The sequence below is a fragment of the Excalfactoria chinensis genome, chromosome 2 (assembly GCF_039878825.1).
Source record: "Excalfactoria chinensis isolate bCotChi1 chromosome 2, bCotChi1.hap2, whole genome shotgun sequence".
Taxonomy (NCBI): domain Eukaryota; kingdom Metazoa; phylum Chordata; class Aves; order Galliformes; family Phasianidae; genus Excalfactoria; species Excalfactoria chinensis.
The window spans coordinates 39410264-39430692 of record NC_092826.1 but is presented as its reverse complement, the minus strand read 5'-3'; the positions used below and the strand labels follow the sequence as shown (position 1 = coordinate 39430692).

The 20429-nt window shown below is 42.0% G+C and overlaps 1 protein-coding gene across 1 annotated transcript in view; it reads left to right on the top strand.

Annotated features, from left to right (window-relative positions):
* The window catches only part of LOC140248908 (chloride channel protein C-like), an 81178-nt gene that overhangs the window by 16492 nt on the left and 44257 nt on the right, over positions 1–20429 (top strand). The window contains exons 8-11 of the mRNA XM_072330040.1: positions 2444–2541; positions 12097–12200; positions 12696–12867; positions 14451–14622. Coding sequence (XP_072186141.1) covers positions 2444–2541; positions 12097–12200; positions 12696–12867; positions 14451–14622 — 546 coding nt within the window. The remainder of the gene's footprint in view (positions 1–2443; positions 2542–12096; positions 12201–12695; positions 12868–14450; positions 14623–20429) is intronic.

Below are 20429 nucleotides of genomic sequence, written 5' to 3'. Positions count from 1 at the left end.
CTACCATGTTTGAAGGAATGGATAAAGCAGGTAGGGAAAATGACTTTTATTACTTCAGGGAGCACCCTTCCTCTTCCCAGTCTCTGTCTGTTCTTCTACTAATTGGCTTCCATGTCCTATAGTGAAGTCAGGACTTTGTGCTGTTGAGCACTGCAGTGATAAACACTGATAAAAATCCCTGAGCAGTGAGACTTCAGTCAGCAGAAGGAGGAGCAGAGTCCCTTGTGTGAATCCTGTTAGTCCTGTCTAAATGAAGCTGTGAAAGGTCAGATTTACAGTAATTAATATTTTAACAATTTGGAGATAGAACTCTCTCTTTGACAGCCACTTCCCCTACTACTGGGGAAGGCTTGGCTTTCTCATAACACATTACAAAAGCCTTGCATAAGCTACTTACACACAAAAAATCATACAGTTCCTTATAACTTGTTGGAACAATGAAGAACAAGATGAAAAAACAACAACCAAGAAACTTGCCACGACGGAAGCTAGCAAGATTCAGTTTGTTAGAAATTACTATAGGATTAAACTTAAGATCAGTTAGCAAAGATTTAGTGCCAGACATAAAGAAAATGCCTATTTTGTGCTGCTTAGGAGTGGCTCCTTTCTGATTCTGAAGACTGATGGAGTGGTGAGTGAGCACCTTGCCAGATCACAGCTGAAGCTGCAAGAACGGCCTGTGTTTTGTGGGCTATAGTGCTTACAAAAACTTTGCCATTTGCATATTTTGTCTTCATTCTTTTCATTAACAAACATAAACAAAACACAAGCATGCTGCTTTTCTTACCTTGATTTTATGGCATGAACTCTTATTCAGACTGTTTTCCTTTTTATTAGCTCTAGGAGATCCTGCTCAGGTCACAGTCCTTATTTTGTTATAACTTGGCGAAAAATCTGCAAGAAAGGAACTGTTTGATCTGAGAAAGAACAGTGCAGTTCCTTTTTTTGAGATTATTTTTTTTATTTTTCTTTTCATAAACTCACATAATTGGGTAATTGAAAGAAACCGTGTCACAGTGACTTTAACCAAAAATAATCTTGTCTAAACCAGTCTGCATTTAAACTTGGCGAGGACCCACCATGGTATCTTCCACACCCGCAACATAACCCAGAGTACCATTCCTTTGACTGGAATTGAATATCTAATCTTCAGCCCATAGATTAGGCAGAGCCGTCTTCCTAAGTGCCCTTCTGCCCCTTGGCCTGTGTTTTCTTCAATTCATCACCTTACTCTCTGTGAGGAAATCGCAGTGTAGATAATGCTTTGCCAAGAATCTGGCAGACTTATCTTCCTTTTGCCTTTTTTTTTTTTTTTCTTTTTTCTTTTCTTTTTATTTTTTAAATATCTCATTGACTAATGCTGCTGTTCCAAAAGCTTCGTGCTTCCATGGGCAGGGTGAACAATTTCAGGATATATACACATATATTAAGCTGTCAAAACTTTAAAAGGTTATTTGAGAGGATACTTATTTTTCTATTTAGCTGTGAAGATAGGCTACTGCTTTAAATCTCCAGCCTCTGGCTCTGCTCTAGCTGTCCTACCTGCCATTAGAGTTTGGGGCTTGGGCAAAAGTTTGACCTGGGTTTGAACTGTCCCAGTGTTATGTTCTCAGATATAGAGCCTGACCTATGTTCCATGAAGACTGAACTGCTTCCAGTCTCTCCTATCTGCCCATCAATGCTCTGCCCAAAAGCTGATAATCTTGGAGATACGGTTCTCTGACAAATGGTCACAGTCGCATGTGGTTGAATCTTATGGCCTTTTCTATATGTACTACATGAGCTGTTTTATAGCAGTCCACAGAGAAACCTTGTGCTTGGAAAAGGTATTTATATGACTGTGCATTCCAGTAGTTTTTCTCTACGTCTGCTTAGTTGTTTTCAAAATCTTGGTGGGGAGTGTAGCTTCATTTGCTTTGAAAGGCATGAGGTCCCTAATGAACGACACTTAGATCCCACACCTTGCATGGACACATCTCCATCAGCAGCTGTGGTGTGTAGCAGGGAGGTTGGGCACAGGGTGAACATCCAGCTCTGGAGGTGGCTGTGGCTACAGAGGTGGAAACTAATTCATAAATAGCAGTGGCACAGGCTGCCCAGGGAGGTGGTGCAGTTACCTTCCCTGGAGGTATTCACAAACCATGTAGATGTAGCTCTGTGGGATGTAGTTAGTAGGCACAGTGGGGGTGGGCTGATGGTTGGTCTAGGTGATCTTAGAGGTCTTTTCTAGTCTTAATGATTCTATGATTTAATGGATTTAGTGTCTGAAGCTAGATGGGTGTCTGTGGACCTTGCTGGTTGTTTGTGGGTAAATGCTGATATTCTGGGTTACGTGGGTAAGATCTAAAGGACAACTTTGGTAACTATAGGCACTAATGATTTTTAGACAATTTTCGTTCTTTTTTTTCTCTGTTTCTACACCTCATGATTTTAATGCTTGCAGATATGTACTACGACTGTAACAGTGTATTTGCCGTACTTCTTTCCCTGCACTCCTGTCATGAATGCCAGAAACTACCAGCTGAGAAACAGCTCAGAAATGTAAGTGGGGAGTCACCAAGAACATATTTAATTGCAATTAATATACAAATTAATGTGTCATTGAGTTTTCAATTAATATACATTTAGTCACAGTTTCAGTTTTTGCAAAGATTTTGGATGGAGAAATTCAGAGGTGCAACAGAACTGATTGTTTATAGGTAATTAATCCAAAGATAAGAATCGTGCTTAATCTACTAATCACTGAAGTTTAATCATGCAGACTTTTCCAGCAAGAAGCATTTTCTGGTGTGTCAAATTAAAGAAAGAAGAGAAATTTATAAACAAAAAAAGGTAAAAGATGGAAAGGGCCTGAAATGTGGCTGTATGCATCACCCAAGCAAATTTCCAATCTAGGATATTACTTTTGCTTTAAAAGGTGTATGAGCCTTATCTCAAAATACAGTGTTTGACTGAAAAACAGTGATTCTTCTCATCTTCAGCCACCTGCTGTTGCCTGTGGGACAGGACTTGATCAGTCACCTATATAAGAGCATGGAAGGCAACAACTGCATCAGAGTTGCGTGTCAGTACAGCACAAAGTGTAAGAAGGGTACTTAAAATTACAAACTCTATCTTAACAAACAGAGGGTATGTAGTTGAACAGTTAGCGATTTTAGTGGTGATACATTTGAAGAGATCCTTGAGCTTGATAAAGGATTTGCAGTGCAGGTATCTGTATGGGAGATTGGTAATCACAGCCTGAACCTCTGATTAATCAGCTGAGGCAAGTATGGGGTCAGCTGTGGGAGCACAGGTGAGAGTGATGTAGCTGTGCTCCCGGAAGGGGTGGAGCTTGACTCCATCCCCTCTGAGACCTCATTTAAGGGCTGACTCCCACTGGAGCAGTATCTCTTGGAGATCGCTCACCAGGGAGGACTGCCTCAGCTGCTTCAGTCAAGGCACCACCGTTGGTGAGTTTTCCCTTTACTCATTCACTTATATACCTTCTGTACATTTTGTTTCCATCTGTACATTTAAAACCAATACATTTGGCGAGCCAGGCAGGAGCCTGCAAATATCGGAAAAAAAAATGTCTTTCCTGTGGAATGTGTTTAGCTGGTTCAAGGGGGAGAAGATCACCCCCTTAGGGAAAATCCTCCCTGGACAAATACCAGGGTTTGAGGCATCCCCATATTTTCAATTAGCGACGATTATAGAACAATGGGGGCCCTTACGGGTAACGGGCAATATGTCCCCTTACCATCTAACTGAATACTTTCAGGGGTTGCAAAAAGATATTTTGACAACCAAAGAAAGGCAAATGGCTGCATCCATGGCTGCTTGGCCTTTATTGAATGCTTTAAATCAGGCAGAGGTTAAATCAGATAAGATTGAACATGAAAATCAATTATTAAAAGCCCGCATTGAAAAATTGGAGGGCGAAATTAATCTATTAACGGGGAAAAATTCATCATTTTTTTCAAACACCCCCCAAATTAGATATATTACAATGGATGATAGTAAGGATCCTGAAACATCGGATCAAACTAAGGTCACTAAATCTGACCTAGAAGAGCCACTTAAGACGGACTTATTAGAAGTCCGTCCTATGGTAACCCAAAAAACAAAAAAAGTCCAGGAGCGACCAGCAGGGGTGCCTCCTGATCAATGGACCCCTGCTGACTCCTATTTACACGTAACAGCACGTCCATATACACCCACAGAACTTATGGATCTAGTACAGCGCTTCAGGCAAAGACCAAGGGAAAGTGTCCCAGCCTGGCTGTTACGATTATGGGACTCGGGAGCTGAAAGTGTAATAGTTAGCGGCTCCGAGGTATCTAAACTAGCAACTATAACAGTCCATCCTGCCCTGAGGCAGAGATTGTACTCAGGGTCCCAGTTCCCTGAAGAGAATCATTCGATCGTAGATTGGATAATGGCTGCCTGCCGTATGGTATGGTCAAATAAAACAGACATGCCAATACATACAGGAATGTGGTCTTCTATGGAAGACCTACAAAATTATATCCGGGAACTAGGCATGCGAGAGGCTGTCTATGAAGATGTATCTGTTAGTCCGGACATGGTGAAGTTTTCCGCGGGAATGAGGGACCTAATCTTACAACAGGCTCCCTCACATATGTATGGAACATTGGTTTCTATATTGAATCCTCTAGTGGCCGCAGAGGCAGCAGTCCAACATGCTGCCCAATTGGTAGCGGACCTGGGGGAAACGGAGCGCCTAAGAACCAAGCGCAATATTAGAGTAATTGAAGATCCTGAAGTTTTTCCAATAGCCCGAGCCAGGAGATCGGCTCCACGAACCCCTCGGGCGGGACCCATTAGGGTGTCCCGAAAACAAATGTTTAATGATCTACTCCGAGCAGGTGTTCAATTTGCCAAAATTGATGGGCAGCCCAATCACGTTCTGCTTCAGTTGTGGAAACAGCTGAAGGATGAACAAAAATTTCAAAACCGCCCCAAAAGACCGGGGATAAGGCTTATAGAACGACGACCAACAACAGTTTGGAATCTAGAAGACTTTATCGTGCCAAATAGGAAAAAGAGGCCACCTCAGGTGCCTCGGGTCACAGTACCAGAGGCATCAGAGGTAAAAGACCTGAATCTGGCCCAGTTTATGGCGTGATGAGGGACGTCAGTCACCCTAGGGCCTCTAGACGGGACCGGAGGCCCTATGTGGAATTGACAATATATTGGTCCCGAGAAAATGTGCAGAAGGTTATGGCCCTCGTTGATACGGGGGCGGAAACATCTATAATTTATGGAGATCCAACAAAATTCAGAGGGAACAAAGTAATGATTGGAGGCTTTGGGGGACAGACCGTTCCAGTCACCCAAACTTGGGTAAAATTGGGGGTCGGGCGCCTCCCACCACGGGAGTACAAGGTATCTATTGCCCCAATTCCGGAGTACATATTGGGAATTGATATCTTGTGGGGTCTGGCTCTCCACACAACAGTGGGAGAGTTCCGGTTGCGGCAGAGATGCATTAGTATCCGGGCAATTCAGACAATATTGAGAGGCCATGCAAAACATGAGCCTATTTGTCTGCCCAAGCCACGTCGGATTACTAATGTAAAACAGTACAGACTCCCAGGTGGGCAGGATGAAATAACAAAAACAGTGCAGGAATTAGAAAGAGTGGGTATTATAAGGCCTGCACATAGCCCGTACAACTCCCCAATATGGCCAGTGCGAAAATCGGATGGAACATGGAGGATGACAGTGGATTACAGGGAATTAAACAAGGTCACGCCGCCCGTTCATGCAGCCGTACCCAATATTGCCTCCCTAATGGACACACTAAGTAGAGAAATTAAAACGTATCACTGTGTCCTAGACTTAGCGAATGCATTCTTCAGTATTCCGATTAGTGAAGAATCACAAGACCAGTTTGCATTCACATGGGAAGGCAGGCAGTGGACTTTTCAGGTTCTGCCGCAAGGGTACGTGCATTCACCTACTTTTTGTCATAATTTGGTGGCGCGTGATCTGGCTAAGTGGCAGAAGCCACATAATGTAAATTTATATCATTATATTGATGACCTCCTGTTAACGTCCGATTCATTAGAGGCGGTGAGACAAGCAGCAGATTTATTGATAGCTTATCTGCAAAAGAGAGGGTGGGCTATAAACCCACAGAAGGTGCAAGGTCCGGGGTTATCTGTAAAATTCCTGGGAGTAATTTGGTCCGGAAAAACCAAAGTACTACCCAGTGCAGTAGTGGATAAAGTCCAAGCGTTCCCAGTCCCTACAACATCAAAACAGCTACAAGAGTTCTTAGGTATATTAGGGTATTGGCGCTCCTTTATACCTCACTTAGCTCAGTTGTTGAGGCCATTGTATAAGCTTACCAAGAAGGGTCAATCATGGAACTGGGGGAAGGTAGAACAAGATGCTTTCCAACAGGCAAAGCTGGCAGTTAAACAAGCCCAGGCATTGGGTATATTTGATCCGACCCTCCCAGCTGAACTAGACGTTCATGTTACCCAGGATGGTTTTGGCTGGGGCCTGTGGCAACGCCAGAGTTCTGTTCGAACCCCCATTGGATTCTGGTCTCAGGTTTGGCACGGAGCAGAAGAAAGATACAGCATGATTGAAAAACAGTTATTGGCTGCCTATTCAGCGTTACAAGCGGTAGAGCCAATAACGCAAACAGCAGAGGTTATAGTTAAAACTACATTACCGATCCAGGGGTGGGTAAGAGATCTAACTCACCTTCCTAAGACAGGGGTGGCCCAAGCACAGACGGTAGCACGATGGGTCGCCTATCTAAGTCAAAGAAGCAGCTTGTCTTCGTCTCCACTCAAGGAGGAATTACAGAAGATCTTAGGCCCAGTGACATATCGCAGTGATACGCCGAAAGAACCAATGGTCGCTCCACCAGAGAAGAGCCCTGTTCAGGAAGGAAGATATCCTATTCCTGAAGATGCCTGGTATACGGATGGGTCCAGCAGAGGCAACCCGAGCAAGTGGCGAGCTATAGCATACCATCCCTCTACTGAGACAATCTGGTTTGATGAGGGGGATGGTCAGAGCAGCCAATGGGCAGAATTACGAGCCGTGTGGATGGTTATAACTAAAGAACCTGGTGATGGCATCCTGAACATCTGTACGGATAGCTGGGCCGTGTACCGGGGGCTTACTCTGTGGATTACGCAGTGGGCTACCCAGGAATGGACTATCCACGCCCGACCGATCTGGGGGAAAGACATGTGGGTAGACATTTGGAATACAGTCAAACACAGGACGGTATGTGTCTACCATGTCTCTGGTCATCAACCCCTGCAGTCACCAGGAAACGATGAAGCGGACACACTGGCCCGAGTTCGATGGATTGGGAATTCACAATCCGAAAATATTGCCCGATGGTTACATCAGAAGCTACGGCATGCTGGACAAAAGATAATGTGGGCAGCTGCTAAAGCATGGGGGCTGCCTGTACAGTTATCTGATATCGTCCAAGCATGTCAGGACTGTGACGCTTGCTCGAAGATGAGACCAAGACCGTTGCCTGAAACAACATCCCACATTGCTAGAGGATATAGTCCTCTTCAGAGATGGCAGGTTGATTACATTGGGCCCCTCCCTCGGTCTGAGGGGGCGAGATATGCCCTGACCTGCGTTGATACTGTAAGTGGACTGCTGCAAGCCTATCCCGTACCAAAGGCAAATCAAGCATATACAATTAAGGCACTCACTAAACTGATGTCTGCATATGGGACACCTCAAGTCATCGAGAGCGACCAAGGGACTCACTTTACTGGAGCGATGATACAGCGCTGGGCAGAAGAGAACAACATTGAATGGCGATTCCATCTGCCATATAATCCAACAGGGGCAGGCCTTATTGAACGCTACAATGGTATTCTTAAGGCTGCCCTGAAGACAGACTCCCAGTCCCTGCAGGGGTGGACAAAAAGATTATACGAAACCCTGCGGGACTTGAACGAAAGACCTCGGGATGGCAGACCCAGTGCTCTGAAAATGTTACACACTATATGGGCCTCCCCTCTTAGGATTCAAATTACAGGTGCTGATAATGAGGTAAAACCGCAGGTTGGTAATGACAATAATCTTCTGCTCCCTGCCCCTGAGAATCTAAAACCAGGAATCCATAAGATAAATTGGCCCTGGAAGGTGCAAGTAGGACCCAAGTGGTGTGGCCTACTTGCACCTTGGGGGAGACTATTGGAGGTGGGAGGTTCAGTTACCCCCTCGGTGATAGGTACATGGCCTACTGACATCGTGGTCAATACTCCGGTCTTTATTGCTAAAGGGACACCCATCATGTCCCTATGGCAGATCAGGACTCCTCCTCTGGTGCCAGATATAGTTATACAGCCACAGATATCTGGCCAGAGGGTATGGTATCGGAGGCCGGGACATAATCCGGTGCGAGCAGAAGTATTGACCCAAGACAAGAATACGGCCTGTATCTTGCCCTGGAGGGCAGACCTTCCTCTCCTGGTACCCTTGAAACATCTGTATTACTCTCCCTAAGATTCTAAGCCTCTAGGACCATCAGAGAACAATTTGTGTGGACTGATGAAACGCAAATGGACCTGCACCTCGAGATGGCTTGTCTCCAGTAACATCTATCAAGCACTGGCCCACGGAAGATCGTGAATACCCATCCAATCATCATTTGAATAACATCAGCATTCGGTGCGACGGGAAATTGTATCAGCGTCGCGTTGGGTCTCTGTGATAAGGGAAAACTCACCTAATCATTGGTTCACGCTGTGAAGGGGTGGAGTGTATGGGAGATTGGTAATCACAGCCTGAACCTCTGATTAATCAGCTGAGGCAAGTATGGGGTCAGCTGTGGGAGCACAGGTGAGAGTGATGTAGCTGTGCTCCCGGAAGGGGTGGAGCTTGACTCCATCCCCTCTGAGACCTCATTTAAGGGCTGACTCCCACTGGAGCAGTATCTCTTGGAGATCGCTCACCAGGGAGGACTGCCTCAGCTGCTTCAGCCAAGGCACCACCGTTGGTGAGTTTTCCCTTTACTCATTCACTTATATACCTTCTGTACATTTTGTTTCCATCTGTACATTTAAAACCAATACAGGTATCTTTCTTAAGAAATATGTATCAAATGATAGTTTGATTTCACAGTCATTGCAAATGGTCACTGACAGCATGGAGCTTTACACGTCCTCCTTCCAAGCAGGCAGTATGCTACATATTGCATAATATGAATGGTAAGTGTTAAATAACTCAGCATTGCTGATTGAACTTTGAACAGCTTATTTAAGCACACAAAAAGGAGCCATACCTCTCCACCTCTGCCACCAATTCTTGATTATCTCTTGACTTGCAATACCTCGTTTAGCGTTGTCATCTGTGGTACATATTTACAAGTTCTTTATAAAAAAAAGTACCTGAGTTAGTGACTATGTTTGTCTTGGATTGCTGCAGGAAAAGACTTTTCCTCACCCTGACATCCTTTCTTATTTTAAGAACTAAATGCTTCCAAAATGTTATTTTTCAAAACAGAACTATTTTTGTTCTAAAGGAAAAGCTTCTGAAACCACAAACTTGTCATGGCTTTTTTTGTCTGTCTCTGAATCAAAAATAGTCAGACTAATCCAACCTAGGGGCTACACTTTCTTAGTCTCAGTTTTTCATTTGGTGTGACTGTGAGTTTTAAAGAGTTGAAAATGAATAGATCTGAAGGGAGTTAAGCACCAAATTGTAATGGACTTTGCAAAGTCATGCATCTGCTGAAGGTAGTGGTAGCGCTTCCAGTGAGTCTGTAATAAGGTACAAGACCAAAGATGGATAAGAATCTTGTTTGCTTTTCTCCAAGTCAGAAATTTAAAATGAGAATTATCATTGCAATCCTGGAATTTTAATCAAGATCGATTAGATTTGGCTTAAATTAAAATGAGATATTTAATCATTTACCTTTGAATATCCAACAGGTAAGTAATAGGCACCCTGGTCATGTTAAGATATCCAATAAGAGGCATATAGCAATAGTAAAAAAAAAAGTAAAATGCTTCTTTTCGTCTTTTGTACCAACCCACCTCTTCAAGTGAAGCATATATGGTGGTTTGTGTTCTTTCATTGCCTGTTGGTTTTAAACCATAACAGTGCAACAGCTGAGGGTCCAGATGGGACTGTAGTGTCTGTGCCAGTATTGATCGTGTTTACATCTATCATAGCTTATCCTCCTGAATCTGTGTTGGAACTGTGCTTTCAGAAGAGTTTCATAGCACTTCCTGCAGCCCTTGATATTGCTAGTTAGAAACAGGTGGAACAGGGGGTTGTGAGGAGGCAGGAGGAGGTAAAGGAGCAATGGGCTTCTTCCAGTAGCAGGTCTTGGCAGAGCCCACACAGCATGCCAACACTGTCCTCCCATCTGCACCAGGGATAAATCTGTCTCTGCTAAATATACTGACTTCAAACAGAGTCAGTGGGACAAAAGCCTGTGTGTAAACAAGTCCTGCATCTCCGTTCTCTTTGCTTTTTTGTTCTTGCTCAGCCATGTGCTTTAATTGTAAAAAGCCTTCTTCTGTCATTTCTCTCTGCTATTTTGGCCTTGCTGCAAGTATCGAATTAGCTCTGATGATGGTCTTGCTTTCATTTGCACTCCTTTACCGGTAGAAAAGGCATAATTTACATAGAACTCGAGGTTTTGCTATAAGTGGGTTACACAATCATCTTATTTCTCAAGCAGGATGGAGTAAATAAGTTTTTAATTTTATTTTATTGACCGTCACAAATTTGGAATGTGTTCTTTGAAGGTTGGATTAATGTGAAAAGCAAACACAGGACTGGGGAAGTATCTTGTGCTGTTTGGGTTGCCAATCCTGGGTCTGGAAAAAATTTCCTTTTGCTAGCTGTTGGCTGCGTTTTAAGTTTGCCTTGTAGTTCTGAGCAGGGATCAGGTGGGTTAAATACCACAGATCTTTGTTCCAGGAACAGAGTTCATGTTGTTACTGTTTGGGTTGCGGTGATGTCTAAAACATGCTGGATGCTTCCCAGACTTGGAGAAGGAAGTCTTTACCTTTTTGGGAGGGAACAATTGCTCAAGATGATAGAGATGGAGAAAGTATCGAGGAATAGCAGGGCTGTACTGGAAAGCTGGTCATGGTCATGCGATAACCAGCTGTCCAAGCTGCAAGTTTTCCAGTGCTGAAATAAGTAGTGCCAAGACTTAGCAAAGGAAAGTGTTGAGAATGTGCTGGGCAAACACCTTTTAAGGTGTGGGAACTTTGTATTCCTTCTGCTCTCTCTGGCTCTCTTGTGCAAAATGGTCCATCTGTAGATGCGACTGTGAACTCGGGGTGCTATACGTGCCCACAGAAATAAACGTTCATCAGGAGCGACAGATTTTTGATCTACTGATCCCATTTGGCACAAAGTCACAAAGGAGATTAAGGCTACGGTGGGCATTTTTATCAGTCTTTTTTTCCCCTGTTCTCCCAGTTTTAGTCAGTGCAATGTGATTCCTGGTTTTGCAAATTTATTTTATTTTGTTTTATTTATTTATTTTTTTCACAAACAGAAGATTTGTGCAGAGAAATATGACAAAGAATTGTTCAAGTTAATTAGTTCAATGCAATGAATCATAAGCAGATCTAGTAAACTAGATTTATTAATAAACTTAACTGGGGGGATACTTGCCTTCTAATATTTGAAGGGAGTATATAAGCAGGAGGGAGAATGACTGTTTTCAAGGGTGGATAGTGATTGGACAAAGGGGAATGGTTTTAAACTAAGACAAGGGAGGTTTAGGTTAGAGATTAGGAAAAAGTTTTTCACACAGAGGGTGGTGACGCACTGGAACAGGTTGCCCAAGGAGGCTGTGGATGCCCCATCCCTGGAGGCATTCAAGGTCAGGCTGGATGTGGCTCTGGGCAGCCTGGTCTGGTGGTTGGCGACTCTGCACATAGCAGGGGGTTGAAACCAGATGATCATTGTGGTCCTTTTCAACCCAGGCCATTCTATGATTCTATGGTATAGGGTAAAGTAGGCTTTCTGTGTAGAATTTATACCTAATAGACACATTCTCTGCAGGTACTGAGGTAACTTACATTTACTCAATTTAATATTTTTTGTTTGTTTTTAATATTTAAGCATACATCAGTTCAAGAGGGAGATTTCAGAATACAGATGTTCACCGAACACGTCATGGATTGGACCAGATGGAGTCAGATATTCTAATCAAACCTTCAATCAGGGTAAGGAGACAAGTGAGTGATACTCAGGAACAAAAAAAAATGTGTACTGGAAGTAAGATCCAAACACATTTACCCATAATATGGAGTGTTTTTTTGTTTATTTTTTGTTTTTCAAACTGTAGTTCTCCCCTTTAATGTATAGGAACTTGAGCCAAATATCCTGGTTTCTGAATTATTACGTCTGAAAGGGATGAAGAAAGAGTGCTACTGAAGTAGTACAACTCCCTTTCTTTGGCTTCATTGGCTGCTGTTTCTCCTCATTTAGATCAAGATTAAAATCACATGGAGCAGACTGGAAAGAACAAGTAATGTTCCTTGTTTTCTTGAAAGTGCTTTATGTGCTGGATTTCTCATCTGATCACAAATTAGTTGATCCTATGTATTTTGCTGAGTTGTTATCAGGTTTAGGCAGAAGAGAACTGATACAACGTGTACTTTTGTAAAGAATCCTTTTATTGTATTGTATCTCTCCACATCTCTTCCTCTGTGTTGCAGCTGCTGCTCTTCTGATTGAAAATGGTAAGCGAGGGATCGCATATCTTTTTAAACGTGGGACTCATGAGGAATTTGGATACACATCTCTCTGCACTGCTTTGGCATTTTACTTCATCCTCAGTTGCTGGACTGCAGGTTCTGCTGTTGCCAGTGGCCTGGTTATCCCGATGCTGTAAGCTTCATTTATCTTGGTTTGTGCTCTTTATGCAAAAGGCCCGTGTTGAGTAGCAACAACCTGAATTGTAAGCTGAACTCTTGGCAAAAAAGAAGCTGTTGAAGAAGGTTGTATAGGTGGAACAGGCTGGTTTGCTTGGAAAGAGAGACTAAAAAGAATGAAAAAAAGTCATCTGAGAATGAGTAGGAGGATGATAGCCAAAACTGTATACTTTCCAAGTACAGATCACTTGAATCCTTTAGGGACCCAGGAGGGAGAGTCTAGGCTGCTGGCTTCATCTCTGTAACTATAGAAAAACAGGTTCAGATCCAGACTTTTCATCTGTTTCCTATGCACATAATAGCATGAATCTTAATCTTGGACATCAACACCCTAGACTTTGGAGGAAACTTCATACAGGTCTTTTGTTGTTGTTTTTAGAAAGCTATGGTAGACTGGAGCAGAGTTCTCACAGTAATGCTGAGAGGTCTGATGTACATACTGAAGTGTTCAGCCATGGATGGGGGGTGGATATCAGGCATAATACAATTCTGATACTGAGAAATTTCTGAAATGAAATTTATGTGCGTAGCCTTTTCCATACCCTTCTCTTTTTCTCCGACTTTGCACAGGCTGTTGTCTAATTATTTTTATTACATAATAATTACTGAAATGTGGTATATTTTGCTTGATAGATACTGACAGTCAAGTCTTTTGTCTGGCGACCTAATTTTTTGAGTCACTTTTCGATTACTGGAACTGAATCCATCAATACATTCAATCAATTGTATGAATAAATGGGAAATAAATTAGTAATGGTTGATGGATGGTGATGGATGATTAGCAAGTTGATGCTCCTGAAGTCACATAATACATATAATACATATAATATATGTGATATGATATATATAATAGTTCACAACTTCTGGAAGGTGAGTGTCTGTACACATCCAGTTCACAGGCTGAAACTTGGATGGGAATATTTAATTGCATACGGAATAAAATGCTGCGTCTCTACCCAGCAATTACATGTTCAGCTGTGGTAAATTTTGATTTTGTTCTTCAGTGTAGCATACGGTTAATCTGAGGACTCCTGCATTCTCATCACAGCTTCATTCCTGATTAGCTTTACACAGGTCACTAATGCCTATTACTTCATTTTACTCATCTGGTTTGTGGCTGTAGTATTTTGCTTGCCAGGTTTATGGGGCACAGGCAGATTTAGCTGTAAGGAATTGTATAAGGCTGGACCTCTGGAAGTGTGATATTTGACAGAAGTAGCTGTGTGTGTATGTCTGTAACTTGTACTTTTGACTGCATTCCTGTAAAGTCCATTCTCATTTGTCTTTGACCAACATTAAGCAAGGCATGCTGATAGTTCTTAATCTACAAAGTACAGTAAATTTAGCAATTTTGTGCTAGCGATTAGGACTAAGTCATCATTCATAATAACTAGGGATGTTAGAGCTGCTTTGGGGAGAGGAGTTATCACAGAAGTCATCAATTAAATCTGGGACAAACAGATCACTAGAAGCACTTCTGGGAAACAGGATCACTGGCAAAAGGTGTCCTTTTGTGTTTTTTTTTCTTCTTGTATGCAGGTACACAGGAGCTTTGTATGGCAGGATAATTGGTTTGATCCTTGTTTCCATTTTTGGTGTTCAAACTAATGAATATGGAGCATGGATTGATCCGGGTCTCTTTTCTGCCATTGGAGCTGCCTCCTTTTTCAGTGGTGTGTCAAGACTAACCATTTCCCTCACTGTTATCATGGTGAGTATGTTAAATTTTCAGGTATTTGTGTGGCCATAGTTGAGTTGAGCTTTTGCTGCTGCAGCTAAATGAACCACAGGTGGTGTCCCACACACATTGGACCACAGCGAAATATATTCTTGGCGTACTTATTTCTAGATTGTCTGAAGAGCTTTTATTTTTTTTCTCTTTCCTTTTATTATTATTATTTTTCCTTTTTTTCTTTTTCTTTTATTTTCTCGGGACATTGTATCTGTGAAAGCATAAGTTTGGAATTAACACTTTGAGAAGTCTCGGTATACGATCCTATTTTTTAAACATTTATTGGTCACAGAAATGATACTGCCTTCAGTGGTTTATGGAACAAGGAAGGAGAATATGCTATCTCTGTTTCTTCTGGATCACAAAAAATGGTAGCTCTCCCCAGTTGCAACACCTGGGGACAGTGTGTTGTAAGGCGCAAACAACATTCAGCTCAGTCAACACAGAAATGATTTTGAGGTCACAAGGGGGAATTGTTCACAGTGTGGAAATTTTACCTATGACTAAACCAAGACTTGGGTGCTGTTGCCCAAACAGATCTCATTAAAATCTTTGAAGATATCAGAATTCACCTGGAGTGACCAAGTGGGGATTTTTCTCTCTTAGCACACTGCTGTGCAGCATTTGATAAAGGGTCTGTTTATTGGCATGCACTCAAAACAAGGTTCTTCTTTGTGATAAGCTGTGGAAATTGTGTAAGAAGCTTTTTTTGATGTTTTAGTTTGAAAGGTGGTATATGTGCATAACAACTTATCTATTATGAAGGAATAATTCGATTATGGGAACACTCCTACTTCAGTATCCTCATGATATTTTAGCACTCTGTTATTTCTGCTTTTGTTATTGCTATTGGACATCTGCTGGAAGATCTGTATGTTTTATTGGCCAGCTATGATGTTGAAGCAAGGAAAACCAGTACCTGAACAAGAAGTTTTCCAAGAGCTCCCATTGCCACTGACTGTAATGCCTCTTCAAAAGCAGGAGAATTTTTAGCCTGAGTTTTCTTGCAGTGGCTCAATCGCTTTTAACTGAAGTATTTTGTAAAACATTGCTTTAAGGTCTTGTTGGAGATAAAAGTCCTGAGGGGCAAAAGCAGTTGATTGACATCTTCCTTAGATTTGTGCCCATGAGGCTGGGCTTCACTGTAGGGAACTGAGAAGTGAAGGTGTGCCAGAACACTTGCTAGTCTTGGATGACAGAACTGCATTTCATTCAGCAATAACAGAGGAAAAAAACAAGCAACCCTATATTTTATTTGCTGCAATTTCTCCCTGCCTTCCCAATTACCTGCACTTGTTTTTTTGTCCAAGAGCATCCCTGAGCATGTATGTACAGCACGTGCAGAACAATAGCTGGGAACCGTTTAGAGAGCTATACAAAAATCAGTCGAAAAGGTACTAGAAGAATGATGAGGATCGCATTGCAATGTGTTCTGAATTCCCCTAGGTGTCATGTTATAACTCTTCTGCGCCTCTTTCTGTACAGGGAGATTGTGTTTCCATTCATGTTCATCCAAGATAAATAGCTGCACTGCTTGAGGAAATATTAATTTTTGAGGAGAAAAAAGGTCTTGGACATGACAATGCAAAAACATAATTAAAAGGTTGTGCCCTCAAACCATAAAATGCAGATATTTTTCCTATATTGTCTGATGGGTTCAAAAAGAATTGAGTGTGTTTGCTTTGGCTTTTCACATGGCCTCCCATTTGGAAACAGTTATGAATGTGGGACTTTCAGTGAACAGGTTTGTAAAATGCTTTCCTTTTTTTTTTTCTCACGGCAGACCCCACAGACTTCTGCCCACCTCTTCTTTTTTGGCTGCTTCCTTCTACCCCCCATGCTGACACTTTACCCTCATTCTCCTCAGCTATTTGTGGCAATGGTGACATTTTCTTTGGCGGGCACAGGGACCAGCCTTGTGTGCGTCTTTCCCACAGCCTTCTGTCTCTTACGTCTTTGTGTTGTGTGTCCTGAGCTTGCTGGCCCCAGTGGACTCTAGGTGTAGGAAGAGGAATAGCATCTTCCTACACAGTGTGGTTTGTCCCCAGGACATTCTGTATTTTTATCTTTCCTTTTGTATTTTTACCTTTCAATTACACTGCCTTGCAAGGGTTGAAGAAGTAGGGTGGTACTAGGCTAGCCTAAGATTAGTGTTCGTGTCCAGTACTGGTGTTGCTCCCATGGGTAAACTAAGCTGTTCAGCAGCCAGCTGCAAAGAAAGGCTTGTTTTATACCGATCTGGATCCTTCATTCTCTGAATTGTCTTCCTTTCTGTTCACACATAATGCAAAATAGCCCTAACTCTCTCCACTTTCATGCCTGTTCTGTTCAAACACAATTAAAGTAATATATCATTTTATTGGCCTAATTTATTTCTCAAAGAGATCTTTACTGGTGGATATGGGGAATGTGATTAATTGTGAAAAGGTTAAGACTCAAAAGCCTCCTCTGAGTGTGAAACACTAAAATATCGAGCTTTTGACAGATGTAGAATAGAGGAGAAAATAGAATGTTCCTTAAGATATGGATGGGGAAATGCAATGTCACTGTATAAACCAGAGGAAAATCTCCATGGGGGGATTAAACTGCCTTGGGTCCTTCATTCTCTAGCTAATGGTGGGTGTGGCTGCTGTGACTGAGTGGCTTGTGCTAACGAGCAGTGTCTTGCTTCTGAAATAAAATGACCATCTGGTGGTTGGTTGGAGCATTATGAAAAGTTGCTTATTGATGTCTGCATGTGTATTTATTTATTTATTTATAATATGTCAGAAAGAACAAGCTGGATTTAAAGTCAGCTGGTTCATAAAGGACGGTACTGAAGGCACAGAGATGACATTTTGTGCTTTCTGCTCTCTGATATTTGTATCAGGACCTCTAAGATCCCCCAGTCCAACCATCATCCCATTCCCACCATGTCCACTGGCTGCATCCCTCAGTGCCACATCCACACTGTGAACACCACCAAAGACAGTGACTCCACCACCCCCCTGGGCAGGCTGTACCACTGCCTCTCCACTCTTTTGGAGAAGAAATTTTTCTTAATATCCAACCTTTGAGTAGAAGGGAAGTTTTGTACTTTTTATACCCTCTGAAGAAATTAAAACGAACACTTATTTTTTGGATATTTTTATATGCTTCACAGCATTTTTACAGATCTTGGATAAGCGCAATAAAATAACTGTATCAGCATGTAGTAGTGATTAAATTAGACCTCATCCTTTTCTCTGTATTTCATCAGTACTCCAAAATCAGACAGAATGTGCTCACCTCAAATTATAGACAGGATGTATTGCTGCAAATTCTGTGGCTACCCTTTTCACTTCCTCTGAGCTACTCACAAGAAGCTTAAGTCCTTTCACAAGGAACTGAAGCAGAGCATCAGCTGTAGACACTATGATAGTAGGTATAAAAGGCATGTCTTATTTTACATACACAATGCGAGCATATAGCACCGGCAATCATGTGAGATAACAAAATGGAGTGAAGTTATAGGGTGAGCAGAATGGTGATGCAAGATGCTAGAAAATAAAGCACAAGGCTTAAAACAAATGGGAAATCTGCCCGGTATCCCATGTTACCCAGTTGTTAGAAGATGCAAGATGCTGCATTTTGAACTATTTGCAGTAGAGATGATGCAAGAATGTAGGATGGCTTTGAAGATGCTAAAATGAGTATGAATTATGAATCTTTCCTTGCTGAGTGGAGTTGTGAGTTTATATCTCACAGCTGGTGCCTGAAGACTAACAGGTAGTGCCAGTGAAAATAATCCTGACTGCTCATGGCATTGCTTATTTGTACTGTTGCTGAAAAGACCACTGGGGGCCAGGAATTATCATCAATTTAAATACATTTTCTCTTAAGTGAGACCTGAGCTAACAGGTGAGATGAATAACTTCTACCTTAGGCAGGCAAAAAAACTGTGATTTGTACCACGTGGATTAAACATAAATGCTTATACTTGTATATTCTAGGATTTCTTCTCATCTAGTTGGATTTGAGAAAAAGCCTTTATAGCTGTACCATTTAATATGCTGTGAACAGTTAACGTTGTACTATTTTCCACTTCAGTTTCTACCTCTCTGGAGCTCAAGAGCGGTGGCTTGGATTGCGAGCTGCTTTGTTTGAGTCTGGCTTGGTACCTGGTTATATCTTCTAGCATGTTGGTGAACTCCCCCTGCTCACTTCTGCAAGTCATTAATACTGCGCTCTTTGGAGTGATCTTTTGTGACCACATAATCACTTTACGTCCACCACTTCTTTCTAACAAAAAGACGTGGAGAAGAGAAGGCTCCAAGGATATCTGATAGGAGACTTTCATTATAAGGGGGACTATAAGAAAGATGGAGAGGTATTTTAGCAGGGTCGCTTGTGATAGGACAAGGGAATGGTTTCAAACTAAAGGAGGGGAGATTTAGATTTGATGTAAGAAAAAGGTTTGGCTTTTTTTTTTTTTTTTTTTTTATTTTTTAAATCAGTGAATGCAGTGAGGCACTGGAGCAGGTTGCCCAGAGAGGTGGTGGATAACCTGATAACCCATCTCTGGTGGTGTTCAGGCTCAGGTTGGACAAGGCTCTGAGCTGTAGGCGCCCCTGTTCATTTCAGGGAAGTTAGACCCTTCCAACTCAAATGATTCCATTCTATAAGAGGGAATATTTTAATAGAAATTCTGTGTTGACTGGTAAATTTTGTGGTGTTTTGAACGTCTGACAGAACAGGAGTGATTTTTGCGATTTTCAGTGGCAACTTGCCTGCTGTCTACTTTATTTGCTGCTGTTTTGATCCTGCTAGCAAAGCAAAAGCTCCATGAGAAGAGAGGGAAGATGCCCTGGAAATGTTCAAGATGGTCAATCTGATCTAGTGGAAGATAGTTATGGTAGAAGGATTAGGACTAGATGACCTTGAAGTCTCTTTCAGTCCAAACCATTCCATGATTCGGTAGCTCTGGCTGCTCCACAGGCACTGCTCCATGCTCCTCCTTATGCCAAATACCAGCATTCATCTGTGTTCTGCAGCTGTCTCCTCTTCTCAGAGCAGGGGGCACATTTGTCAGCTGGAACTCCTGTATTCCCTTCTTCCATTCTGGTCATTCAGTTTATTGTTCATGTGAGAAATCTTTTGGTCAAATAGAGTAAAAGTTTCTTAAGTGCCTAGTTTTGTGGTGGGAGTGGCTATAAAGATTTAAGTTGGCAATAGGCTGCTTTTCCAGCATCACCCCAGCTAGAATCATTTAATATAAATCCACTCTATTTTTGACTGAGTATTAGGGTTTCAGAATTGTTTTCATGAAAACCTTGGGTTTTTCATCAAAAAGTTGAACAACCGAGGAACAAAAATAAAGCAAAAACTATTTAAAGTATCTTGCCACAATCTTTGTTGTTTCATGTTATAATTTTTCTATGAGAGATGAAATATTTCCCACTAAACACTAAGGAGACTTTGTTGGCCAGTTCCAGGAAGGAGGGGGCAATGCATGGTGTGTCATGGGAGACATAGTTTAATCTGGGATGCCTACTTATGTCCCATTTTAAAATTCTCATGAGACACCACAATAGCATTCCAAATCAAAGCTTTCTGGGTTTTAACCTAAGAAATACTGCCCTGCAGGGATGATAAACAATTTGTCAAGTCATTGGAACATCCCATAAAAAGTGCATGCTTGTAGGGAAAAACAAAATAACCTTTTTTTTTTTACTGGATAGTGACTTTGTGAACTCAGCCCAAGAACATCAGAACAAGTCCCTTCTGATTCATTCATTCATCATCCATAAAGAAGAACTTCAACCAAC